Source organism: Cebus imitator, unplaced genomic scaffold, assembly GCF_001604975.1.
Source record: "Cebus imitator isolate Cc_AM_T3 unplaced genomic scaffold, Cebus_imitator-1.0 Scaffold25, whole genome shotgun sequence".
Lineage (NCBI taxonomy): Eukaryota > Metazoa > Chordata > Mammalia > Primates > Cebidae > Cebus > Cebus imitator.
In genome coordinates, this window is record NW_016107340.1 from 5,412,584 (window position 1) to 5,434,158 (window position 21,575).

General features: G+C 37.9%; 1 protein-coding gene across 9 annotated transcripts in view; it reads right to left on the minus strand.

The window, feature by feature from the left end:
• PLCH1 (phospholipase C eta 1) overlaps positions 1-21,575 on the minus strand; it is a 246,046-nt gene that overhangs the window by 163,029 nt on the left and 61,442 nt on the right. Inside the window, exon 1 of one of the 9 annotated variants that reach the window (XM_037736468.1) lies at positions 7,619-7,682. The exons of 6 other annotated variants lie outside the window; for them this stretch is intronic. In XM_037736468.1, coding sequence (XP_037592396.1) covers positions 7,619-7,631 — 13 coding nt within the window. In that variant the 5' untranslated portion in view covers positions 7,632-7,682. 2 more of the 9 variants (XM_037736465.1, XM_017522919.2) reach the window with 2 other exon arrangements.

Consider the following 21,575-nt stretch of genomic DNA (forward strand, 5'->3'; position numbering starts at 1 on the left):
ACCAGCATGGGCAACATAGTGAGGCCCCCATCTTTACAAAAAATTAGTCAGACGTGGTGGCATGCACTTGCAGTCTCAGCTACTCAAGAGGCTGAGGTGAGAGGTTCATTTGAGCCCAGGAGGTGAAGGTTACAATAAGCCAAGATTGTGCCACTGTATTCCAGCTTGGACAACAGAATGAGACAATCTCAAAGCAAATAAAAATTTTTAAAAAGTTGAGACACTATCTCTGTCCCCCTCCCCAACAAAATTTGTAAGTTCTTTTTCTCTCATTTTCTTAGTTGATTTTCTACTCTTTTTATTTTTTAAACTGTCAGTGAGCACCTGAGAAAATAAGTTAGTAAATAAAAGGAATACAAAAATGAGAAATAAGGAAGGTATAATATCATTGAAATTGAGATTAAAACCTCAAAATCAGAAGAATACTCATGGTGTGAGAAGCATCTGTTTACTAAGTTCAGCTGAGGACCTTCTCCTGTTCATACTGAGGCTTAGCAAGTAGAAATAGGAAGGTGGAGATATGAAATAGCCCACATGATGTATACTCTCCATTCTCTTTTGTTTGATCACATAAAAGTTTAATTTCTTTGAGACCTGCATCAATGGCGTAACTCGTTTCTGTTTATTTGCATGTGTGTCAGCATGTATGTAGTACATGCACCAACAACACCTCTGGAAAGACGCAAATCCACATGACAAAGTATCAACCATGGTTATGCCCAAGGAGTAGGAAAAGCAAGGAGAAAGCTCATTTTAGTATTTGATATAAATCAAGATTGTTTGTTTTTTTAAAACAATCCTTGGGTATAACTTTAGACATTAAAAATAAAACAAAGAAAAAAGATTATAAAGGGCAAATAATAAGCTTAGACATAAAGAAGAAATGCAAAGAGAAATTATAAAATAGGAACAAAATTGCCCTTTAAAGCTGCCTTTTATTTCATCTCTTCTTTTCTCATTTGATGTTATTTCAACATCTGGGGAGAGAGGGTTGCCTCAGAGTCCTGCTTGTATATTTTCTCAAGTTTTATCTTTACACATCCTCCCTGAAAAAACTGAAAATACTCACATGGATTTTAAAGAAAAACAAAAAGCAAGAGGTCAATGGATTAGACAAAAACCTTATGCAACACATATCTACAACCATGACTTATTCTTTAAACAGATCGATGGAAACAAACATTCACCTTTCTTCAGTGAGACAGCTGAAGTAACTCTAGCTCTCTCATGGTAGCTTCTGTTTGGCTGACAAGTAATTAGAGACAGTTATAGATCATTTGTCAAAACTTCAATGGATAGGGTTCATGGCCCTGATCTGAACCAATTTCTCAAGCAGATGACAAGATCCTTTTGCTTGGGCTGTGTAATCTATCTTTCATAGCACTTTCACGGCACTTTTCCCAGAACACCACTTTTATATCACCCATGTACTCCAAAACTTACCATCTTCTCCCCTTGCTCTTTAGATCCAGCCCAAACTCCTTAGGGAGATATTAAAAACTCGGCATTATACCATCCATGCTAACCATTCTTACCCCACTGCTTCCTTGTGCCAAACCCTGTGTAACCTACCACACTGTTCTCCTTCTGTCTCTCACTCAGGAAGTACACATTTGCAGGCCCATTTATTCCAGGGAATACCAGCCAACCTGTCGGCTGGGGAAAGGTATATGCACAGAGGATGAGATGTCAAACTGAGATGTCTTCACAGACAGAGAACCATTTACAAAAACAGGCAATCAATTGCTTCCTGCCTATATATCTCACCACCTCTAACAAAGTAATAACACTACTAAGAGAAGGAACAGAACTGCAAGTCCAGGTTCCAAAGTCAGCCAGCAGGATTTAAATGTCAGCTCTACCAATTACAGCTGACCTAGAGCAAGGTCTTTTCTCTCTTTGCACCTCAGATTCCTTGCCTCTAAAATAAAGCTAACTATATGCACTTCATAGAGTTATGATGAAGATTGCTAGTTGTCAAAATTAATATTAGGTATTCAATTTTTTTCTAATGAATTTGATCCCATCATTTGCTATAGAAACCTCTAGAATCTGTCCTTTTTCTCTGATGCTATGTTCTGAAGCAGTAACCCTAAGCAAAATAACTTAGGTGGTTACTTTGCTCTGAAGGGCATTTATATAGTCACAATAATGTAAATGTAAGCAGTCACAGTAATGTAAACTTTGTTTATTGATATTAAACTTTTAAAGTCAATCTATGATCAAAACATAGGAGGAGTGATTATGGGTTCAGAAAAAGAATGAAAAATTACTATACTAACAGAAGTTAGGAAGGATAAAAGAGGCAAAGGTGGCCAGGCGTGGTGGCTCATGCCTGTAATCCCAGCATTTTGGGAGGCAGAGACGGGCAGATCAGGAGTTTGAGACCATCCTGGCCAATATAGTGAAACCCTGTCTCTACTAAAAATTTAAAAATTAGCTGGGTGTGGTGGCACGCGCCTATAGTCCCAGCTACTCGGGAGGCAGAGGTTGTAGTGAGCTGAGATCGCGCCACTGCACTCCAGCCTAGGTGACAGAGTGAGACTCTGCCTCAAAAAAAAAAAAGAGGCAAAGGTTTGGCAAAGGGAGAGTGAGGGTCACTAGGAAGAGTACTCTAACTGGCAGAGCAGGAAACCAAAGTATAAGGAAATTGTTAAAGTTACAGGGATAACCAATAGAGTAACTAAAAAGGACACGGGTAATATAAGTGAACTAATTTATCATCTATCATAGAAGAAAATCAATAGTTAATATCAAAAGTTGAGAAATCAATAAGTGGCAGTATAGGTATACCAGTTAGAGATATAAAAGTAACACTAAAACTACAAAAAGGAAAGAAAAAGAGGTAAAAGCAATTCATTTGGAAAGAAGTGATGAGAAAAAAAAATATTTTTTGTTAACAGTTCCATAATACTGTGTTTAACTTTTTCAACTTTTTAAGTTAAGAAAGTGTAATTGAAAAAAGTCTATTCACAAAACCAACTAAAACCATAAAAATGAACCTACCAAGAAATGTGAACAACCTACATGGAGAAAGCTCTAAATCTTTACTGACATAAGAGAAGGACCTAAAAGAAGACCTAAAACATGATGAATTCTACTATGTTCCTGAAAGAGGGAATCAATGTCTTTAAGTTGGCAGTTCTCCTGAGTTAATCCATAAATGCAATGTAATGCCAATCAAAACCCCAACTAAATGACTTTTGGAACCAGACAGGTAGTTCTAAAATTTATCTGGAATACAAAATGCATGAAAAGAGTCAAACATTTTTGACTGAGAACAATGAGGGAGAACTTGCCTGCACAGAGAGTTCAGAAATAAACTACTAGCTCTGTAGAACAGACTAAAACACACAGCATTATGGGCATCACCTTCTTCGTTAAACAGAGAAACAGCCATATTCCACAACATGAAACACTAAGAAATGGCCACTGATCTTCCCGCCCTAATGTTATATTTGGACTGATTATGCAAGCAATACGATAACATTCGAACCAAATTCCTACAACCTAGAAAAGGTTGAGGAGGGATTCTATAACTTCTTGGAGAGATCATCTTTTGTTTGCCATAAAAGAACAGGGATACTCATAATTAGGCACAATTCTGTCTAGTGGACAAGAGGCCATGACCTTAGTAAAAACAGAAATGTTAAATTTCTTATCAGGCAATGACTTTCTTGTAACTAATTTATCCCAAACACAAGGCAGTGACTTAATAACAAGTGTATGCAGAAAAAGCAGCAGTATGAATTCTACAGCATTTTTGATCAGAGGCAAAGGACACCAATGTGGACTTGAGAGCCTAATGTTTTCTCATGAAAGATCATCTTACCTAAGAAACTTGAATAGAGACCACTGTTTCCTCTCCTATTTACTATTTACTGCAACAGCCTTCTGGTCTCCAGTGCTCCAGGCTCACTCCTTCCACCATCAGTCTCCAAACTGTTGTCAGAGAGATCTTTCTAAAACTCTAATCTGATTAATCTATCCCCAGCTTAAAACCTTCTGTTGCCTTTTTTCTTTTTCTTTTTTTTTTCTTGTAATTAATGTCCAAATTTCTTAGCCTGGATTACCAGGTCTTTATTATAACACCTGGTCCTTGCTACTTCTTCAGCTTCAACCCTTACTTATCTATCCGACATCATCCTCATTATACTTCGAGACTCAGTTCAAATGTTACCTCTAGAAATCCTTTGCAGACTTCTCCAGACCCAGGTACCACTGGAATGTTCCTCTACTACAGTATTACTGTTATTACAGTAATATAAGCATGTCTGTGCACTATACCAGGAGTAACTATAAGAGAGGTAAATTCTTTTATCCATCTTCATATCCCCAACCAGCACCTTGTAGTTAAAGCGCTCAGTCTATCTATATTAATTGTACCCATTAATGATTAGCAGTTGAGAATTCTACAAGAAGCTCTCCATTTTCTTTCCCTAAAAAAAAAAAAAAAAAACAGCCTTGTACAAAGGATTCAAATGACATAGCATGAGGAAAATCACAAATATCTAAATGTAGCAACTTCTAAAAGAAAAAAATCTGTACGATTGAGAAGGGTAGATCCAGGTCTCATGATCTGGGAATTGGATGGCTCAATTCCAGCCACAGATCTATTTCACGTCTTCAAGAAAATTATGCAGTCTCCCTATGACTATTTTTTCTTCTTATAAAAGAATGAGATTGCCATGGTTTCTTCCTGCTCTAGAAATCTAGGACTCGCTCTTATATTGACATCTGCCCTTCCATCAGGCATTCATACACAGCATGCACACTGCCGGCATGTAGGCTATACTAGGCCAAGGGGGAAATTAGTACCAGATGGTACCAAAGTTCTAGGTCAAAGTGTTTTTACTGGCATCCCAGAACAAATACAATTTCTTTTCATTAAAGTATATGAAATATACATTATCCTTATTTGTATGACTATACCATCTTACATTTCTGTGGTTCTTTTCTATCTTTCAAATGCTTTCAGAGACCAGTAATTCTTACAACAACCTTGTGAGGTAAGTAAGAATGTAGTATTACCTCTTGTTACTAAAAAGGAAGCTGAGGTTCAGAGCCATAAGAAGATTATAAAAACACCCTCCTACATGCCTCAAGCTTTCTCCTACTTCTGGTTTTATGTTGCAATTCAGGTCCCTACATCCTCTTGGTGTTGTTCAGAATCACTGAGATGAGGTTTAGTTCATTACACGAAATTCTAAGGTAAACAACAGCAATAACAATAATTTCCTAATTATATGTATAAATACAAAATATAGGAGCAAACATGGGTTTTATACTTCATGGTCTTCCTAGCCTGTGAATAAACATTCCTCAACTTTGTACTCCAGTCAATTGAAGCCACTCCACTAATGTTACTGTTTATCAGTGCAACTCAGATTCCATGATATTTCTGAATCTATCAGTTTCACACACTCAGATACAGAGCTTATCTGCATAATTTAAGATGTTCCTCTTAAAATTGATCTGGAATTCAGAAGAAAGAGTTCTTGAAAAATAGCCTTGCTACCCACTGAAATGATTTTACTACTAAGATGGACAGTCAGTAATGAAAATTTTTTATTCAGCAGAATAAAATCACTAAAATAACAACAAAAAAATCTATTAAATAAAGTATGAAATATTTGCTCAATGAAAAATCTCTGTCTCTGGTAAGACATCTGTATGTGAAAATATCTACCATGAACAAGATGCTTTATATTCATCAACTTTAAAAGCTCATATGACCAGGAAAATTATTTCAAATTTCCACAATGTTTAAGAATTAGAGCTCGGCTGGGTGCAGTGGCTCATGGCCGGGTGCAGTGGCTCACACCTCTAATCCTAGCACTTTGGGAGGCCAAGGTGGGTGGATTGCCTGAGCTCAGGAGTTCTAGGCCAGCCTAGGCAACATGGCAAAACACCATCTTTAAAAAAAAAAAAAAAAATCAGAGCTCTATTTTAAATTTATCTGGTTAAAGTAATAGAAGTCACTTTCATCATTACTTCCATAATGTGTAAAGTAAGACAATCCTAAGAGTATGCTGTGCAGTTCAGTTTACTCCTACATTCTGCATACATAAGAGTTTCCAAACATATTATAAGACAAAACTCTAAATGGAAATCCTTCTGACAAACTGCATATCAAGTAAGCCAAATCCTTCCCTATTTCTGTATGAAAGCTTCCTCCTAAGCTTAGAAAACTCAGGTATACTCTAGAAAATCTCAACCATGGTAGAATTTATATTTCAAATAAAAAGCAAGCATCAATGCTGGTACTGGGAACATGGCACATTAAAGTTGATAACATAAACTAACAACAATCTCCAGACAGGCTTTCAGATCAGCATTGATGTGATAAAGTTACATTTGAGTAGACACATATGAATAATCTGAAATGACAGACAAATTTCAGTTTGAAGGTAGGTTTAGAAGACATTTCTTGACATGATATTTATTCTGTCTGACCAGGAAGGAATAATTTTTATAATTCAAGAACAATCGCCACAGATTTTCAATTTCTGATCTCCTAACTCATACTTTAAGATGTTTCTCTCATGCTCCTGGAGCTGACAGACAGGCTCTAAGAACATGATACATGGATTCTGCCTCCATTTTATCTGTGCTGAGTACTTCTGCCATTCTACTTTATAGAGCTAATTATTTTTACTATCCCTAACTAGCTTTAACTGATACAAATTGGGAATCATTCTCTCCAGATTATTGTAGAAAGTTTAAAATATAGCTTAGCTTTATTCATCATTATTCAAACTGAATAAGACTTGACAACATTTCAATTAAAACCCACTGTTTATAAATGTCAGACAAATTAAATTATTAGGCATGCCTATATCCTGACTCATAACCTAAGAATACAAATTATTTTCTCACTGACCATTTTATTATAAGGATATACTTTCAGTTTGTTAGCATGCAAATTCTCCTCTTATAAAAGTCTACATTTATAAGAAAAAAACACTTCTGCCTAATCAAAAATACTTTGTTACCTTATTGTATATTGAAATATAATATCTCAAATAGGTTCTCAAGGATGCAAATAAGCATTTAACTTAACTAAACATGAAATAAAATAAACGTTTACCATCTTTTACTAGGACTATTACACTTACCTTAAAATTAGTAGTATAAGTCTTACCTTTTTCTGGACTTAAGTTTTTATACACTTCAAGGTCTGCCATTAAATTTAATACTATTACACATTATTGGCAAGAGCAGTAAAATTTCTCTCTAAAGGCAAAGCCTTTTCCTGATACACATCTCCAAAAAGGGTGGGAAAAAAAGGCAAAGAAATCCTTAGCAGCTCCCAGAACTTGGCTCATGCTGCCCTTTATGGCATGATGAGATCTTCACAATTCAGGCTTTACAGTGTGGAGAAAATAAATCCATGAGATATGATTATAGAACTTTGTCCCAAAGTGAAAAGCACAGCCAGATAAGCACACTGGAAGCATCTGCTCCGGGCTGCCGCTATTGTGGGAATGCAGGCGCTGTGGCTACTTTGGGTACGAGACATGCATGCTTCGTGCTGCGCTTTAAAGCCCGCAAGGCATTATGCACATTTAATGTCTGGGAAGTGTAGGTCTTTAGCCATCAAAGAAACCCTCCTCACCTTCACAGGTCATTGAGAAACAGTGATTACCGTGGGAGTGACGCAGACTGAATACAGAAAATGAACATGCACACACAGAGACTCAAAAGCACACACAGAAATGCACACACTCTCGGAAGCAAACATCAGTCCATTGGAGGCAAACACAATCCATTAAGAAATAAGCTATGATTGCTCTATAGACTACTTTTGTGCCGGTCAGCTTAAGCACATATTCAAAGCATTGAGGGTTTTCCTTGTTTTCTTGTCCTGATTTTGTCCACACACAAACATAGCAATGTTCACAGAAAAGAATGGAATGTTTCCAACTTAGAAGGAATGAGGTTATAGTTTCAAAACACTTACTTGGTCAAAGCTATTTCTCAGGTTTAAAAAAAAAAAATCACATCCCTGTGGATGTGGACAAAGTAAATAGTATGAATGGGTCCAAAACAAGTCAGTTTTTAGTGAATGAACCAGCACATTATTATAGTGCAATTTTCCCTAAAGTCTATGTAAGCATTATTTGTAACTTTATTCAACTTCTTTGAAGAGACAGGTAGACAGACACATGAGCAGATATATTTCATAGGCAATTTACAGTAGTCTTGCACTTAAGCATTGTAACTAAGACTCTCATCCTGAGTATTAACTCTCTTACTCCAGGATTCCCTTTCTAATATCAACCCTATTGCCATTTTCTTATCCCCAGCTGCAGTTGGCCCTCACCCACCTGTGGCCCTCAGGACTCCCAGGATCTCCCATTCTGCATATAACAGTGTCAGGCCCTTTAGGCAATTCCCACCAGGGCCATCCAGCCTAGATTGCTAACTCACCCCTAGATTCCAAGGTGCCAAGCTCTACACCAGGTCCAAGTCACCTGTTTCCCAATTTGCACATCCCCTGCCCCGATTTGCATACCACACTATTTACTTTTAAATACTCTAAGGAAACTTGGATTTCAAAGGTATATATAGGCACACACAATTAAATACATGATGAGAATATCCTTCTTGCAAGATTGAATCTGACATACATACCTACATGACTATGTAAAACAACTGTTAAGAGTTTAGGAGCCTATCTGCCTGGATTCAAAGCCTGACTCTACCACCAATTAGCTGTGTGACTTTGGGCAATTTACTTAAATTATCTGCTCCTCCATTTCCTTATTTGTACAGTGGGCATAATAATAGTTTCTACTTCAAAATGTTATTGCAATAATTAATTAAATCCACAGAAAGTGCTTAGAATCACAGTTACATATTGTTATTACTATTATTAGTCTTGAAATTCTTTACATCAACCCAGACAAGGAGTGGATTTCATTGCTTAATCTGAATTAATCTGTAGTCTGAACACAAGATGGCACCCCAAAATGTGAGATATCTCAGAAATACCCATTCCTGCTAAATATTTCAAATATTTAATACTCCCAGGTAATGTTATACAAAAAGATAACGGTGATGGTGTTTTTCTAACACAAAATTAGTAACACCAAGTAATGAATGTCTAGTTCCTTTGGCTGCCCAGAACCAAAGATGCCCAAAAAGCAAAAGGCATCTTGGGTTTATCTCCTGATCAATCCTGAAAAGAGGTGAGGACTAAAGTATTTCCAATTCCCAAGAAGGTTTGGAAAGCCTTCTTTCCAAAGATCCCCCCACTTCAATCTGGGGTCAAGAAAGGAAGGGGACAAACTTTTTATTTTCTCACTTTACCCACCGGGAGTCTTGCTCATAATAAGTTCTTCAACCCTCTCACCTCTTGCTCCTGAAGCCCCAGATCCCTCCCTGAAAAGGCTGGCATGCAAGATTGGATATGGAGCCCAACCACACAAGCACATGGCGGGTTTATACTGAGTGGCTCTGGGGCACCTTTGAGGGCCAAGCCACTCACCCAGGGTGACCACATAGCAACTTCATAGGGCAGGTGGGCAAGCTTTTAAAAAGCAATTATGGCCCCTAAGTGTGTGTTTGACCATCAAGGAGCACTCGCAGATTTTTGAGAGCCAAGAAATATCTACGTCTTATCAAACATCCAATTCTTCAGCAGTAGCAAATAACCTCCTATGCAGCCCATTCAAATGAATCATAAAACTTAAACACCTATCCTGAGGTTGGTAGAGACACTGAATGAATAACCACATCTCTGAAATCACTCCCCTGTATTCTCCCAACAGAAGGTCATGTACAATGCCAAAACTAGGCCAACAGACTTTGGGGACAATGGTGCTTCCTCTGATGGGTCACCTCAACAACCCTACAGTCGTAGAATCTTTAATTTCTTAACTGAAACCCTCACTTGAAAAGTTTGAGCCTTTTCTAGATTCATTGTAGCACAGTACTTGGCATACAGTAGGTACTTTATAGACCCTCATCAACTTTCTTCATTTTTAATCATTAGACCTAACATGGAATTACCTTCACCAATCAAGTGAAAAATTAAAAACAGTATCTCTGAGTTCAGCTTCTAAATTTACAATCAGTGAAGGACTTTACACCTCATCTCACAGCATTTTCCTCATCTTTCATACCTGAGTTCTACTTCTGATCTCTTAAGGAAAACATCATAAAGTAATAGGTAAAAGTAATGGTTTCCATGGAAAATGGAGAAAGATTTAAGCCCCAGCCTTTTCCTTTACTCACTGCCTGGTCTTGGGTCATTTATGGGTAGGGTTGTCAGATGAAACAGGACACCCACTTAAATTTAGATTTCAGAGAAACAACAAATAATTTTCAGTATAAGTATGTCCCATGAAATATTCCTATATTTTTACTTGGTAAATCTGACAACACTAAGTGGTGGTAGGAGGAGGACTGGTACTCTCTAAAACTCTAAGCCTAAATATCCTTACCTGGAGATGGCAGTGAAGATATTTAGGATTAGAGGTTTGGCCTAAGGTTAAATGAGTGATAGAGGCCAAGGGCCTAGCCACTGGGGCTGCCCCAGTGGCTGAAAAAATATAACCTCAATAAATAGAAGCTAATGCAGTAAAAATGGCCTCTCCAATCACTGGCTTAAGTTCAATTAACCAAATCTCATGTTTAAAATGTTCTACACAACACTCTCTCCTCACCACAACACTCCTCTATACAACACTCCAACCTCACCAGTCATATAATTCTAAACTGAGACAAACTCAGAGTGAAAACAGGGAGCATATCTGCCCCTAGGGCTCACAAGTCCAATCTTAAAACCTACTGACACAAACACAGGAACCATGTCACTTAATGAAACATTATTATAAAAGCTACCATTTACCAAACACCACTACACAAACATTATCTTCCCTTATTTTCAGAAAATTCTGCAAGGAGATATATTCATATCCATATTTTAAAGGTAAGAAAACTGAGATTCAAGTCTGACAAGATGTCTGAGATCACACAGCTGTGATGAACCAGAATTCAAACCCAACCTGATTCCAGATTTGGGCCCTTTCCCCTGGCTCTGTGTGCTAGGTTCTGGAAACCATGTATAAGGTTTTAGGCATAATATTGAAATTCTTCATGTTTTTTCCCAGCTAGAAAATATTCCCACACAATGCCAGAAGCTTTTAGTGTCTCTGGCATAGAAACACAGAAACACTTAAAAAATATAGTCTGTAAAGCCATAGTACCACATTATCTTAAAGCATATTCACAGTTTTCATCACAAAACGTAAACTAGAGCAAAAGCGAGTGTAGGGTGCAGGTTCACCATTGAGAGCTTCCAGTCACACCCAGCTACCCCTTCCTAAGGCCTATCCTACATACAGGTATCTCGATGAAGGGAGGATTTCACAGGAACTTTCATACTGTGCTGTTAAGTTGTACATTGAGAGCATAAACTATAACAAACTTCATGAAAAGTCGTCAGGCAAGATGCAGCAAGATTTGTAAAAATGGTTATGCTATTTACGCTAGAAAACTACCATAAGGAAATCATCAAAAACATAAAAATCCATATAAAAGGATATATCCTTTCCTTAACATTTGTTCAAATCAACTGTCTAATTGCCTACCAAACAGGGAATGATTGATTTAAATATACATTCACATTTTGGAATACTGTCTAACCATTAACGATGTCTGTAAGGCATTGCATTTACCTAGAGAATGTTTGACATACTAAGTGAAAAAAGGAGGATACAAACTACTCAATGTTATTTTAATTATGTAAAATACATGTGTATAGACACATAGAATAAATCCTATAAAAATATATGAAAAATGTTATCAGAGGTTATCCATGGCTATATCTAGGTGTTTATATTTTCTTCTAAATAGATTACTATATTTTGATTGTTTTAGAACCAGCATTTATTCATTTTATACTCAGAAAAAAAAAACATTGTTTTTAAAAAGTGTAGTCAGTTTAGTAACACTGAACTTGGAAAAAGAATATAATCCCTAGGCTGGGTGCTCGCTATGGCTCGTGCCTGTAATCCCAGCACTTTGGGAGGCCAGGAAGGGGGATCATGAGGTCAAGAGGTAGAGACCAGCCTAGCCAACATGGTGAAACCCTGTCTCTACTAAAAATACAAAAATTAGCTGGGTGTGGTGGCATACGCCTGCAGTCTCAGCTACTCAGGAGGCAGAGGCAGGAGAATTGCTTGAACACAGGAGGTGGAGGTTGTCTCCAAAAAAAAAAAAAAAAAAGAATATAGCCCAAGAACAGAAAGCCATGCACCATATGTTCTCACTCATAGGTGGGTGTTGAACAACAAGAACACGTGGACTCAGGGAGAGGAGCATCACACACAGGGGACAGTTGGGGGTGGGTAGGGGAGAGACAATGTGGGGTGGGGAGGGAGGGAAGGGTGGGGAGGGATAACATGGGGAGAAATGCCAGATACAGCATGCACCTAAAGTAAAATAAATAAATAAATAAATTTTTTTAAAAAAAGAATATAATTCCTTCTCACTAGTATAATGATGGAGAAATTTCTTTGAAGCTTACTTTGAAGCACTTTACTAAGTTCCAGATACTGTTCCTAGCATTGCACATGCCTTATTTAATCCTTATAATGTCCCTTTGAATAAGTTAGGTACAATCATTTCTCTAGTTTCAAACGTGGAATCTGAGGCAAAAAGCAGTTAAGTAACTTTCCCACAATGGCACAGCAAGTCTGTGATAGATATGGGCTTTGAATCTTTACAGAATGTCTCTAGAATCAGTGATCTTCACCAAGATGATAAGGTAATATGGAGATTTTGAGTCACTGATTTCCTTCAGTCTCTCTTTTTTTCATCTGAATGTCTCACAGAACAATCAACAGAGCAACCAGAGCTTAATTCCTTGTAGGAAATTTCACTGTGCACTCAACTACAGAGGAAACCCAAAATCATCACTAAGAGTAACATATCGAAATCACCAATGTAGCTACGCAAACACATGAAAACTCAACAAGAATTTTCCAATGTACGTACAACCCCAAAGAGCTAGAAGCAGGGAAACTCCCAAGTGGACCGGTCCAGGCAGATGCTCCCAGGATGAGCTAGCAGATTTCCTTCCCATAAAATATGGGGTTTTTTTTTTTTACTACCACTGAGGCATTGTCGTCTCTGAGCCCTGCTTAGTCTTAAGCTGTTCCAGAGCATTCTGGAGACAATGGGCACTAATCTTTCACCAAAATCCCTTGACTCCTCAGCCATCCTTACTCAGCTAGCTGTCCTGAGCAATATCTGGCTCTGAAGCAGAGGGTAGGACTATCCATTATTTGGCCTGTGCAAATCACAGAAATAAAATATGAGCTAACCAAAGGGTTAGACTTTAGCCTCTGAGAGTCTGTTAATAATCTATGGGATAAACTGGAAATGTACTTTCAGTTTTTATTTACAATGGACTCAACTCACTAAAAATGTAGTCATTGCAAATGAATGAGAGAAGGTAGAGATCATTTATCAATTCAAACAAAACCAGCACAGTTCATGCCTATGGCCTATTCATTGTCAGTACATTTGAAGAAATTGCCATTACATGAAGCTCAGAAACACCCAGAAAATTGCTGCAACTTTTACATTAAACCCCAAGGAACAAAATGGAATGTTACTCTGAGTTCACATACAAAGGAAAAGGCAATTCACAAACCAAAGTGTATGCAATGTACCTAAATGTTCAATAATGGTAATAGTTATCTCATGACTCCTGTTTGATGCTTTATAAACTCTACCCCTTACGAAGTCCTCTAGAAACACATACCCCACATGAGCCTGACAGCAACTACGGGAAGGCTGAGAGGCAGTATTATCATTCTGTATTCACAAATGAGGAAGCTGAGCCTCCACAGCTCCCCATGACTTCCCCAAGATCATAAAACTAGTCAGTGGAGAAACTGGGCTTTCTAATGCAAACACAGTGCCCTTGCCCCAAACCAGACAAACATGCTTAAAATATGATTGTCAGCAAGAATTGCTAGACAACAGGACAACAGAGTATAACCAAACACTTAAATTGCAAACCCAGGGTACTACAAAAATTTAAGCTGAGAACAGTTGAAGACCTGTAGGAGTGCAGGTTTCCATCCGATGCTTGCTAAATAAATGCTGAGAATAGACAACACAAGGGTTTTACTCAGAGAGCCGGCTTACTGTGACTATTTATTCATCACTGGAGAGATATAACTCTACATTCTAATGAGACAGAACATGACCTATAGATTACACACACTTGTCAAATAAACCAGTTTGGACACTTCCTACATTAAAAACCTAACATGCATCAGTGGACAGTAATTGCTACACATTTTTAAGCATATGAATCCCAGAACAAACTGAGTATAACCCATATTCAGTTTTGCTATGTTCCACAGAACAAAGATGAGCCACTCATTAGCCTGACTGCCTCTTTGACTGCTGCCTCCTTGATGACATTGATCTCCCCTTCGAGGCTCTTGGCTTTAAAATAAAATTTTTTCATTATTTTTTGAAAGACCTGATTGTTTATTGGTCATGTCACTTTAAATTTTATAGATTAGCATAAAAATTTACAGGCACATCATTGTCAGCTTGATGAAGATGTCAATACAATTTAAAATAAAATCTTTGGTATGCTCAGAACTTGATTTCAACTTGAGCAATCCATGAAAATAACCAAGACCTTATGGGCAAGATTTTACTCACAGGTGCTGTAAGAAACCCAGGAGTCTGCAGCTGGGGAACACTAAAGCACACTGAACTATCTTTGGTAATGACTCAGAAAATGTAAAATTCTGATTGACATTTGGGTTCCATGAACTCATACCCAGATATAAATAAAAGTACCTGGACTTTGTAAGGCAGCATCAACTGTTGGAGTAGCTACCATCAGATGTGATCAGTGTTAATTATAACATTAACAGAGGAGAATTAACTAGAGATAGGTAGTCACATGGGAATCTCTAATGGTCATTGACAGTGACATATATTAAAACATATATGTATCCTGAGGACTGAAGCTTTAATTGAATTCTCAAAACTTAAGTAGTCATATATTCAAACTCCCCCCACAGCACTCGGAACGTACTTTCCCCAGAACAGAAGACCCTTTACTTCCTCCCTTGGGAAGTGGAGCTGGATGACTACAGTGGAAATGTCCAGAATAAAACCTAAGTGCTTATATTCTCCAACACTCCAGCTAAAGGAGGACTGTTTGGTTGTACAATAACCACACTTGGACATACCTGACATCTTAATACAGGATATTTTACCATGCCTTAATCTGCCATCTCTGCATGGCTTGACTTACAGCCAATCAAATAGGGATTAACTACATGCATTCAAGTGGTTTCAAATAGGAGATACTCATGGTCATCATAATGCAAACCCCCTACTCCCTTATCCAATCATACTGAGCCCTGGAACGGTACATATACAGACTGGTCCCATAAGAAATGTAAACATAGAGATAACCATAAAGGGCGAGGGGGAGGGAAGAGAGGAGAAATGATTCTAGATTATTGAACACCCTCCTCCCTTAACAAAGCTCTTCTGAGTACAAAAGCCACTCAGGCCCCCTGAACTTAAAGTCAATAACCACAAAAATTCAAGCCAGAGATAACAGCCACATCTCTGGGAAGTCTCTCCAGGCCACCCAAAACCAAGGCCTGACTAAAGAGAGTTCAACCTTCGAGGCTGCTTCAGAACCACCAAGTCACTTCAACCCCAGCAGACTTCAGGTTGTTTGCTCTGCACAGTTGACCAGAGACTCCCCTGAGAACAGGAAACAGGTCTCTAAGGCAGCGGGATGGCCATAAACTCCTGAAAGACTGGAAAGGAGATGCCTCCTCTGAAAATCTAATCTCGTAATGCCTGAGGAAGACATTTTATTAACGAAACATGATCTTTAGGGAAAGGTGCCCTTAAGTGATTGAGGCAGGAAGACCTCACTCCTCTTTCTAAAAGAAAACCAAGAAAAGAGATTGTACTGGCTCCTCTGGTAACAATTTTCAATATGTCACAGCTCACAGTACTATCACAACAGTCTGAATTCCTAAATTACTCTACAGAAATGAAAAATCAACTCCTTTGTCGCTCCCTTGATGAAAAAGGAGCTCTTCTCCACTATTTCAGCAGTACAATTTTACACATACCAATACTTTTTGCAGCGTCTCCTCACATTTTTAGCCTTTCTCCTGACTTTATATTCCCCCAAACAGTCCTGATGTATTAATTTTGTGTTTTGCCTAAGACATCTTAACAGAAAAATAAACACAGCAATAAGGGGGACCATAACGTAAACTTGAGAGCTAGAACAATGATGTACCTCCAGGGCCTAGAACAGACCAGAAGAGTAGTGAGTACCAGGAAGGTTTGAGCACAGGAAGACCCACCCAGACCTAAACTCAGATTCCGGATAGTTTTCCAGTTGTCAGAAGACACTGAACATACAGCAAGACTCAGATCCCAAAGGATAACAGAGGGACTCCAAAAGCTGGGAACATGAAGGAAACCAGTTGCTCAATCGTGAGATACAATAATAAGTGAGGGGGCCCAGGCGCGGTGGCTCACGCCTGTAATTCCAGCACTTTGGGAGGCCGAGGCGAGTGGATCATGAGGTCAAGAGATAGAGACCATCCTGGTCAACATGGTGAAACCCCGTCTCTACTAAAAATACAAAAAATCAGCTGGGCCTGGTGGCGCGTGCCTGTAATCCCAGCTACTCAGGAGGCTGAGGCAGGAGAATTGCCTGAACCCAGGAGGCGGAGGTTGCGGTGAGCCGAGATTGCGCCATTGCACTCCAGCCTGGGTAACAAGAGCGAAACTCCGTCTAAAAAAAAAAAGAATAAGTGAGGGGATGATGGCACACAGCCTTTTCTCCACACATCAGGAGAAGATTAAGGTGGAAGCTACTAATGGATAGTTTCCTTAGGATGAAAATTATCAACTTATTAAAATTTTCCAAATGGCCTCTGGCTAACACTACAGCCCAGGGATTTAGGATGAGAGAGAACAACTGTGCTACCAAGAGAAGACAGAGTTAAGAAGAGAAGACAGGCGAAAAAAAGAAAGGACAAGTCAATTCCAAATCAAGAGACAATTAAACCCAGTGTAAATAGAGTTAAAGGGCATAAAGTAGTTGGAGATGATGTGACAGCCATCAGATAAGCAATCAGAAAGACTTGAGTTCAAATATCTTGGTTCTACCAGTAACTCAACAACCCAAGCCAAGTTATTTCAAATCTTTCTAAGCCTCAGTTTCCCTATCCTCAGCAATATCTATAATAACAGATACAAAAGTTCTTGGTCCAGTATATAAGTGTTATAAGCAGGATGAGCTACACAATCTGCTCATCCTGTATGAAATGAAAACATGGAGATATTTCCCCCCAATTATAAAGAATTTCAAGATGGCAACAGCAAAGCATCAAACCAAACACAGGGCCATTTTAAGTCACACACACACAAGAAGCTTGGCTCTAACCCTAAGAACTTGGTAGAATTTATGAAAATATTTTTCTCCATGTTTGCAACTTTCCTCTCCTAGGTTCATTTCCCTGTAGAGACCAGTTGAAAAACATCTTTCAGAAATCAAGGACATCAAAGGACCTTATTTACTTAAGCTGATAATTATACCACGGGGAAAAGGGCCATGAGTTATTCAACTTATTCTCAAATTATTCAGATAAAATCGTGTGTGTGCGTGTGTGTGTATAGAAAGAGAGTGTACAAGCACACAATGAGAAAGTAAACAGGATAAAAGTTAACATAACATAAAGGTCCCATATGCGGTTGAGGGGAGGAAGAGGGAAGGAAGTGGGTAGCAGCAAAGAGGGGCAAGACTGTAAGCTCCTTATAGACAGGGGCCATTTGTGTTTGTCAACTGCTAGATCCCCAGCATAGAATTTAAGTCAATAAATATTTAAAGCGGGAAGGAGAAAAAAGAGCAATATCCCTTGTTCAAGCTAGCTTTGGGAATAAGGACCCAGGGAAGGGACAAATGATTAATTGTTATGCCAGTGCTTGGGAATCAGCAAGCTGCTCTATTTAGAATGAGACCAGTGAATCTTCGAAGCTGCAGACATGGACACATGGTATGTCATGGTAGGTACCTCACACTGTACCCATATTGCTCAGGGACTCAGTTCTCAACACTTTAATAGTTAGATTAGGCTTAGACCCCCCTTACACCCATCATTGAACCTTTCCCAGCCTCTGCATCCTCACTGATAAAAAGTGACAGGTTACTGATCAATCAAATACTTACCAGGCATCTCCCATATGCAAGGTTCTAAAGTCACATTCCCTGTTCTCTAGGGCTTTCACTCTAGAAGCGATCTCAGAAACCGGTGGCATTTAATATTTTCTTGAGATCCTTGAGGTCTTTTCCAGTCCTGAAAATTCTACATAAAAACTCTAGGGCTTTTTATTTAAAAAAATAAACATGAATTTAGTGTAACCACTCTCTAAAATACTCATAGTAAATGTATACACTGTTAGAGGTGAAAGTGTACTGGAAATGCCCCTTGTTTCCTAACTTAAAAAAAATCTGTACCCATAAGGCAATAAAATGCTTGACAGCATATATCATAAAGCCTTCTGTCAATAGTCAAATGGGGTTTAGCTGCCAAAATTTTTGCTACTTGGTAAGTTACTCAAATAGCAAGAATTTCAAAAATGTAACCAAGCTCTTTTGCTAGAAAAGACTTATGAAGGATAGAAATACTTTTAAAGCAATAAATTTATCAATGAAAGAAATAACGTTGAAATGCAGATTAATGATTTGTGTTAAAATTAAAACATTGAAAGCATTTTAATTTTCTGCTTCAATAGTTCTCCGCATTCATAGTCGACTAGCACAAAAATGGTTACAAAGGCTAATTTTGTTAAAGATCTTGGAGAAAAGAGAAAAGAACTGCTTCTCCATGAATACTAAAGATGACAAAATAGGAAACCAATAACATTTTATCACTTTATATAAATTAATCTAATTTAGAAATAATTCAGTACTATGATTTATGCAGAATTTGTTCTCTAGCTAAGAAAAAAATTTTACATTACTAGTATCAGAAACATGGTACCTACAGTTGCTAGATATTAAATATCTATACTGATTTATATAATTTAGGAGAAATGGTAAGGGACAAGGGATCAAAAATATAATTAGAAACCAAAATAAGAGACCTATGAGAATATTATTTCCCAGATGGGTTCTTAGAAGCTCAAGCAAAAGCATATATGTATTAAAAATGGTCTCAACAGGCTGCAAGTTGAGATACTGAGACTAAGTATTTATCTTTTAAAAATAACAATCCTTGGCTGAGTGCAGTAGCACATGCCTGTAATTGGGAGGCCGAGGCAGGTAGATCACGAGGTCAGGAGTTCAAGACCAGCATCGCCATCATGGTGAAACCCCTACTAAAAATTCTCTACTAAAAATACAAACTACAAAAATTAGCTGGGCATGGTGGCATGTGCCTGTAATCCCAGCTACTCGAAAGGCTGAGGCAGGAGAATTGCTTGAACCAGGAGCTGGGAGGCAGAGGTTGCAGTGAGCTGAGATCACGCCACTGCACACCAGCCTAGGCTACAGAGAGAGAGACTCCGTCTCAGAAAAAATAAGTAAATAAATAACCATCCTCCTGTCACTGACTGATATAATTCCCAAGGATCTGAACACTATTATTTTTCTGGTAGACACACAGGGCAACTGCTTTAAAGAGTTAAATTCCACAACTAAAGGTCATTCACCTATGGTTTTGTAGAGCAGCAACTCTAAAACCTTTATCCTAAGAAATGAAAAATTTCTAAACATCCTTTGGATTCACAGAGTCAACACTACTACCTAGTAAATTACCATATGGTGAAATCATTACTGGATCTAAATGCTACATGGATTATGTTACATTATTTGTAAAGTTCAGCACCTGGTTCCCCATAGAGAGTTAATAATCATTTATTACCTATGAAGACACAAAAATAAGCCAGTTGGATGTCTCATAGAGCCCTGCTGCCATCAATGATGGGTAAACCAGGACCTCAGCTCTTTAGCAGCTCCAAATTGAATACTTCTATACTCATGTGGCCAACAAACAGAGGCTTTGAAATGCTTTCACATAAAATACCTTTTATGTCACAATATTCCAATGCCATAAATATCTAGCCATTTTTGATAATCAGAAAATGCAGGGATTTACAAGATTTATCCCATAGAAAATCCACTTAGCATTTCATAAGACTTAGTTCAGATCATAAAGGCCAGTTGAGTTGGAATGACAGAATGTTGGCTTTTAGAATTAACCTCAGTTAACAAGATGGCAGAATAGAAGCCTACACCATTCATTTCCACTGCTGGGACACCAAATTTTATTTTATTTTATTTTTTTTTTTTTTAAGAAGAAAGAAAGTAAGAAAAAAAGAATAAAAAAAAAAGAATGAAGGAAAGGGAGAAAGAGAAAGAGGAAGAGGGAGTGAGAATGGGAGTGTTGCTTTCTTGCCCGGGCTAGAATGCAGTCTAAAAATGGGTATGTCTATAATTGTGCTTAATAATAGAGATATGAAAAAAAAAAAAAATAAGGGAAGAAAATAACAAACAAGGAGCCAACCAATATTTCATTTAAACCTGTAAATAGATGTGATGTGGTACTGATAAGTGTATATTTTGTGTATTTAAAGTGGAGAGTTCTATGAATGTTAATTAACTTTACTTGTTCCGGATCCGAGTTCAAATCCTGGATATCATTATTAATTTTCTGTCTCATTGATCTGTCTAATATTGATGTTGAAGTCTCCCACTATTATTGTGTGGGAGTCTAAGTCTCTTTATAAGTCTTATATATCTGAGTATTCCTGTATTGGGTGCGTGTATATTTAGGATCTTTAGCTCTTCTTGTTGCATTGATCCTTTTATTATTATGTAATATCCCTCTTTGCTTCTTTTGATCTTTGTTGCTTTAAAGTAACTCCTGCTTTTTATTTATTTATTTATTTTTGCTCTCCATTTGGTTGGTAAATCTTTCTCCATCCCATTGTTTTGGGTCTTTGTGTATCCTTGCATGTGAGATGGGTCTGGATGCAGCATACCGATGGGTTTTGGCTTTTTTTGCCTGTCTGTGTCTTTGGATTGGGGGATTCAGTCGATTTAAATTTAGAATTAATAATAATATATGTGAGTTTAATACTGCCATTTAATGTTAGCTGGCTGTTTTGCCTATTAGTTGATGTAAATTCTTGATTATGTTGATGCTCTTTACTTTGTGGTATTTTTTAGAAAGGCTGATACTGGTTGTTCCTTTCTATGTGTAGTGGTTCTTTCCGAAGCTCTTGTAAAGCAGGCCTGGTGGTGATGAAATCTCTGAGTGCTTGCTTGTTCACAAAAGATTTCATTTTTCCTTTGTTTATGAAGTTTAGTTTGGCTGGATGTAAAATTCTGGGTTGAAAGTTCTTTTCTTTAAGGATGTCGAATATTGGCCCCCACTCTCTTCTGGCTTGTAGGGTTTCTGCTGAGAGATCTGCTGTGAGTCTGATAGGCTTCCCTTTGTGGGTAACCTGACCTTTCTCTCTGGCTGCCCTCAGTATTT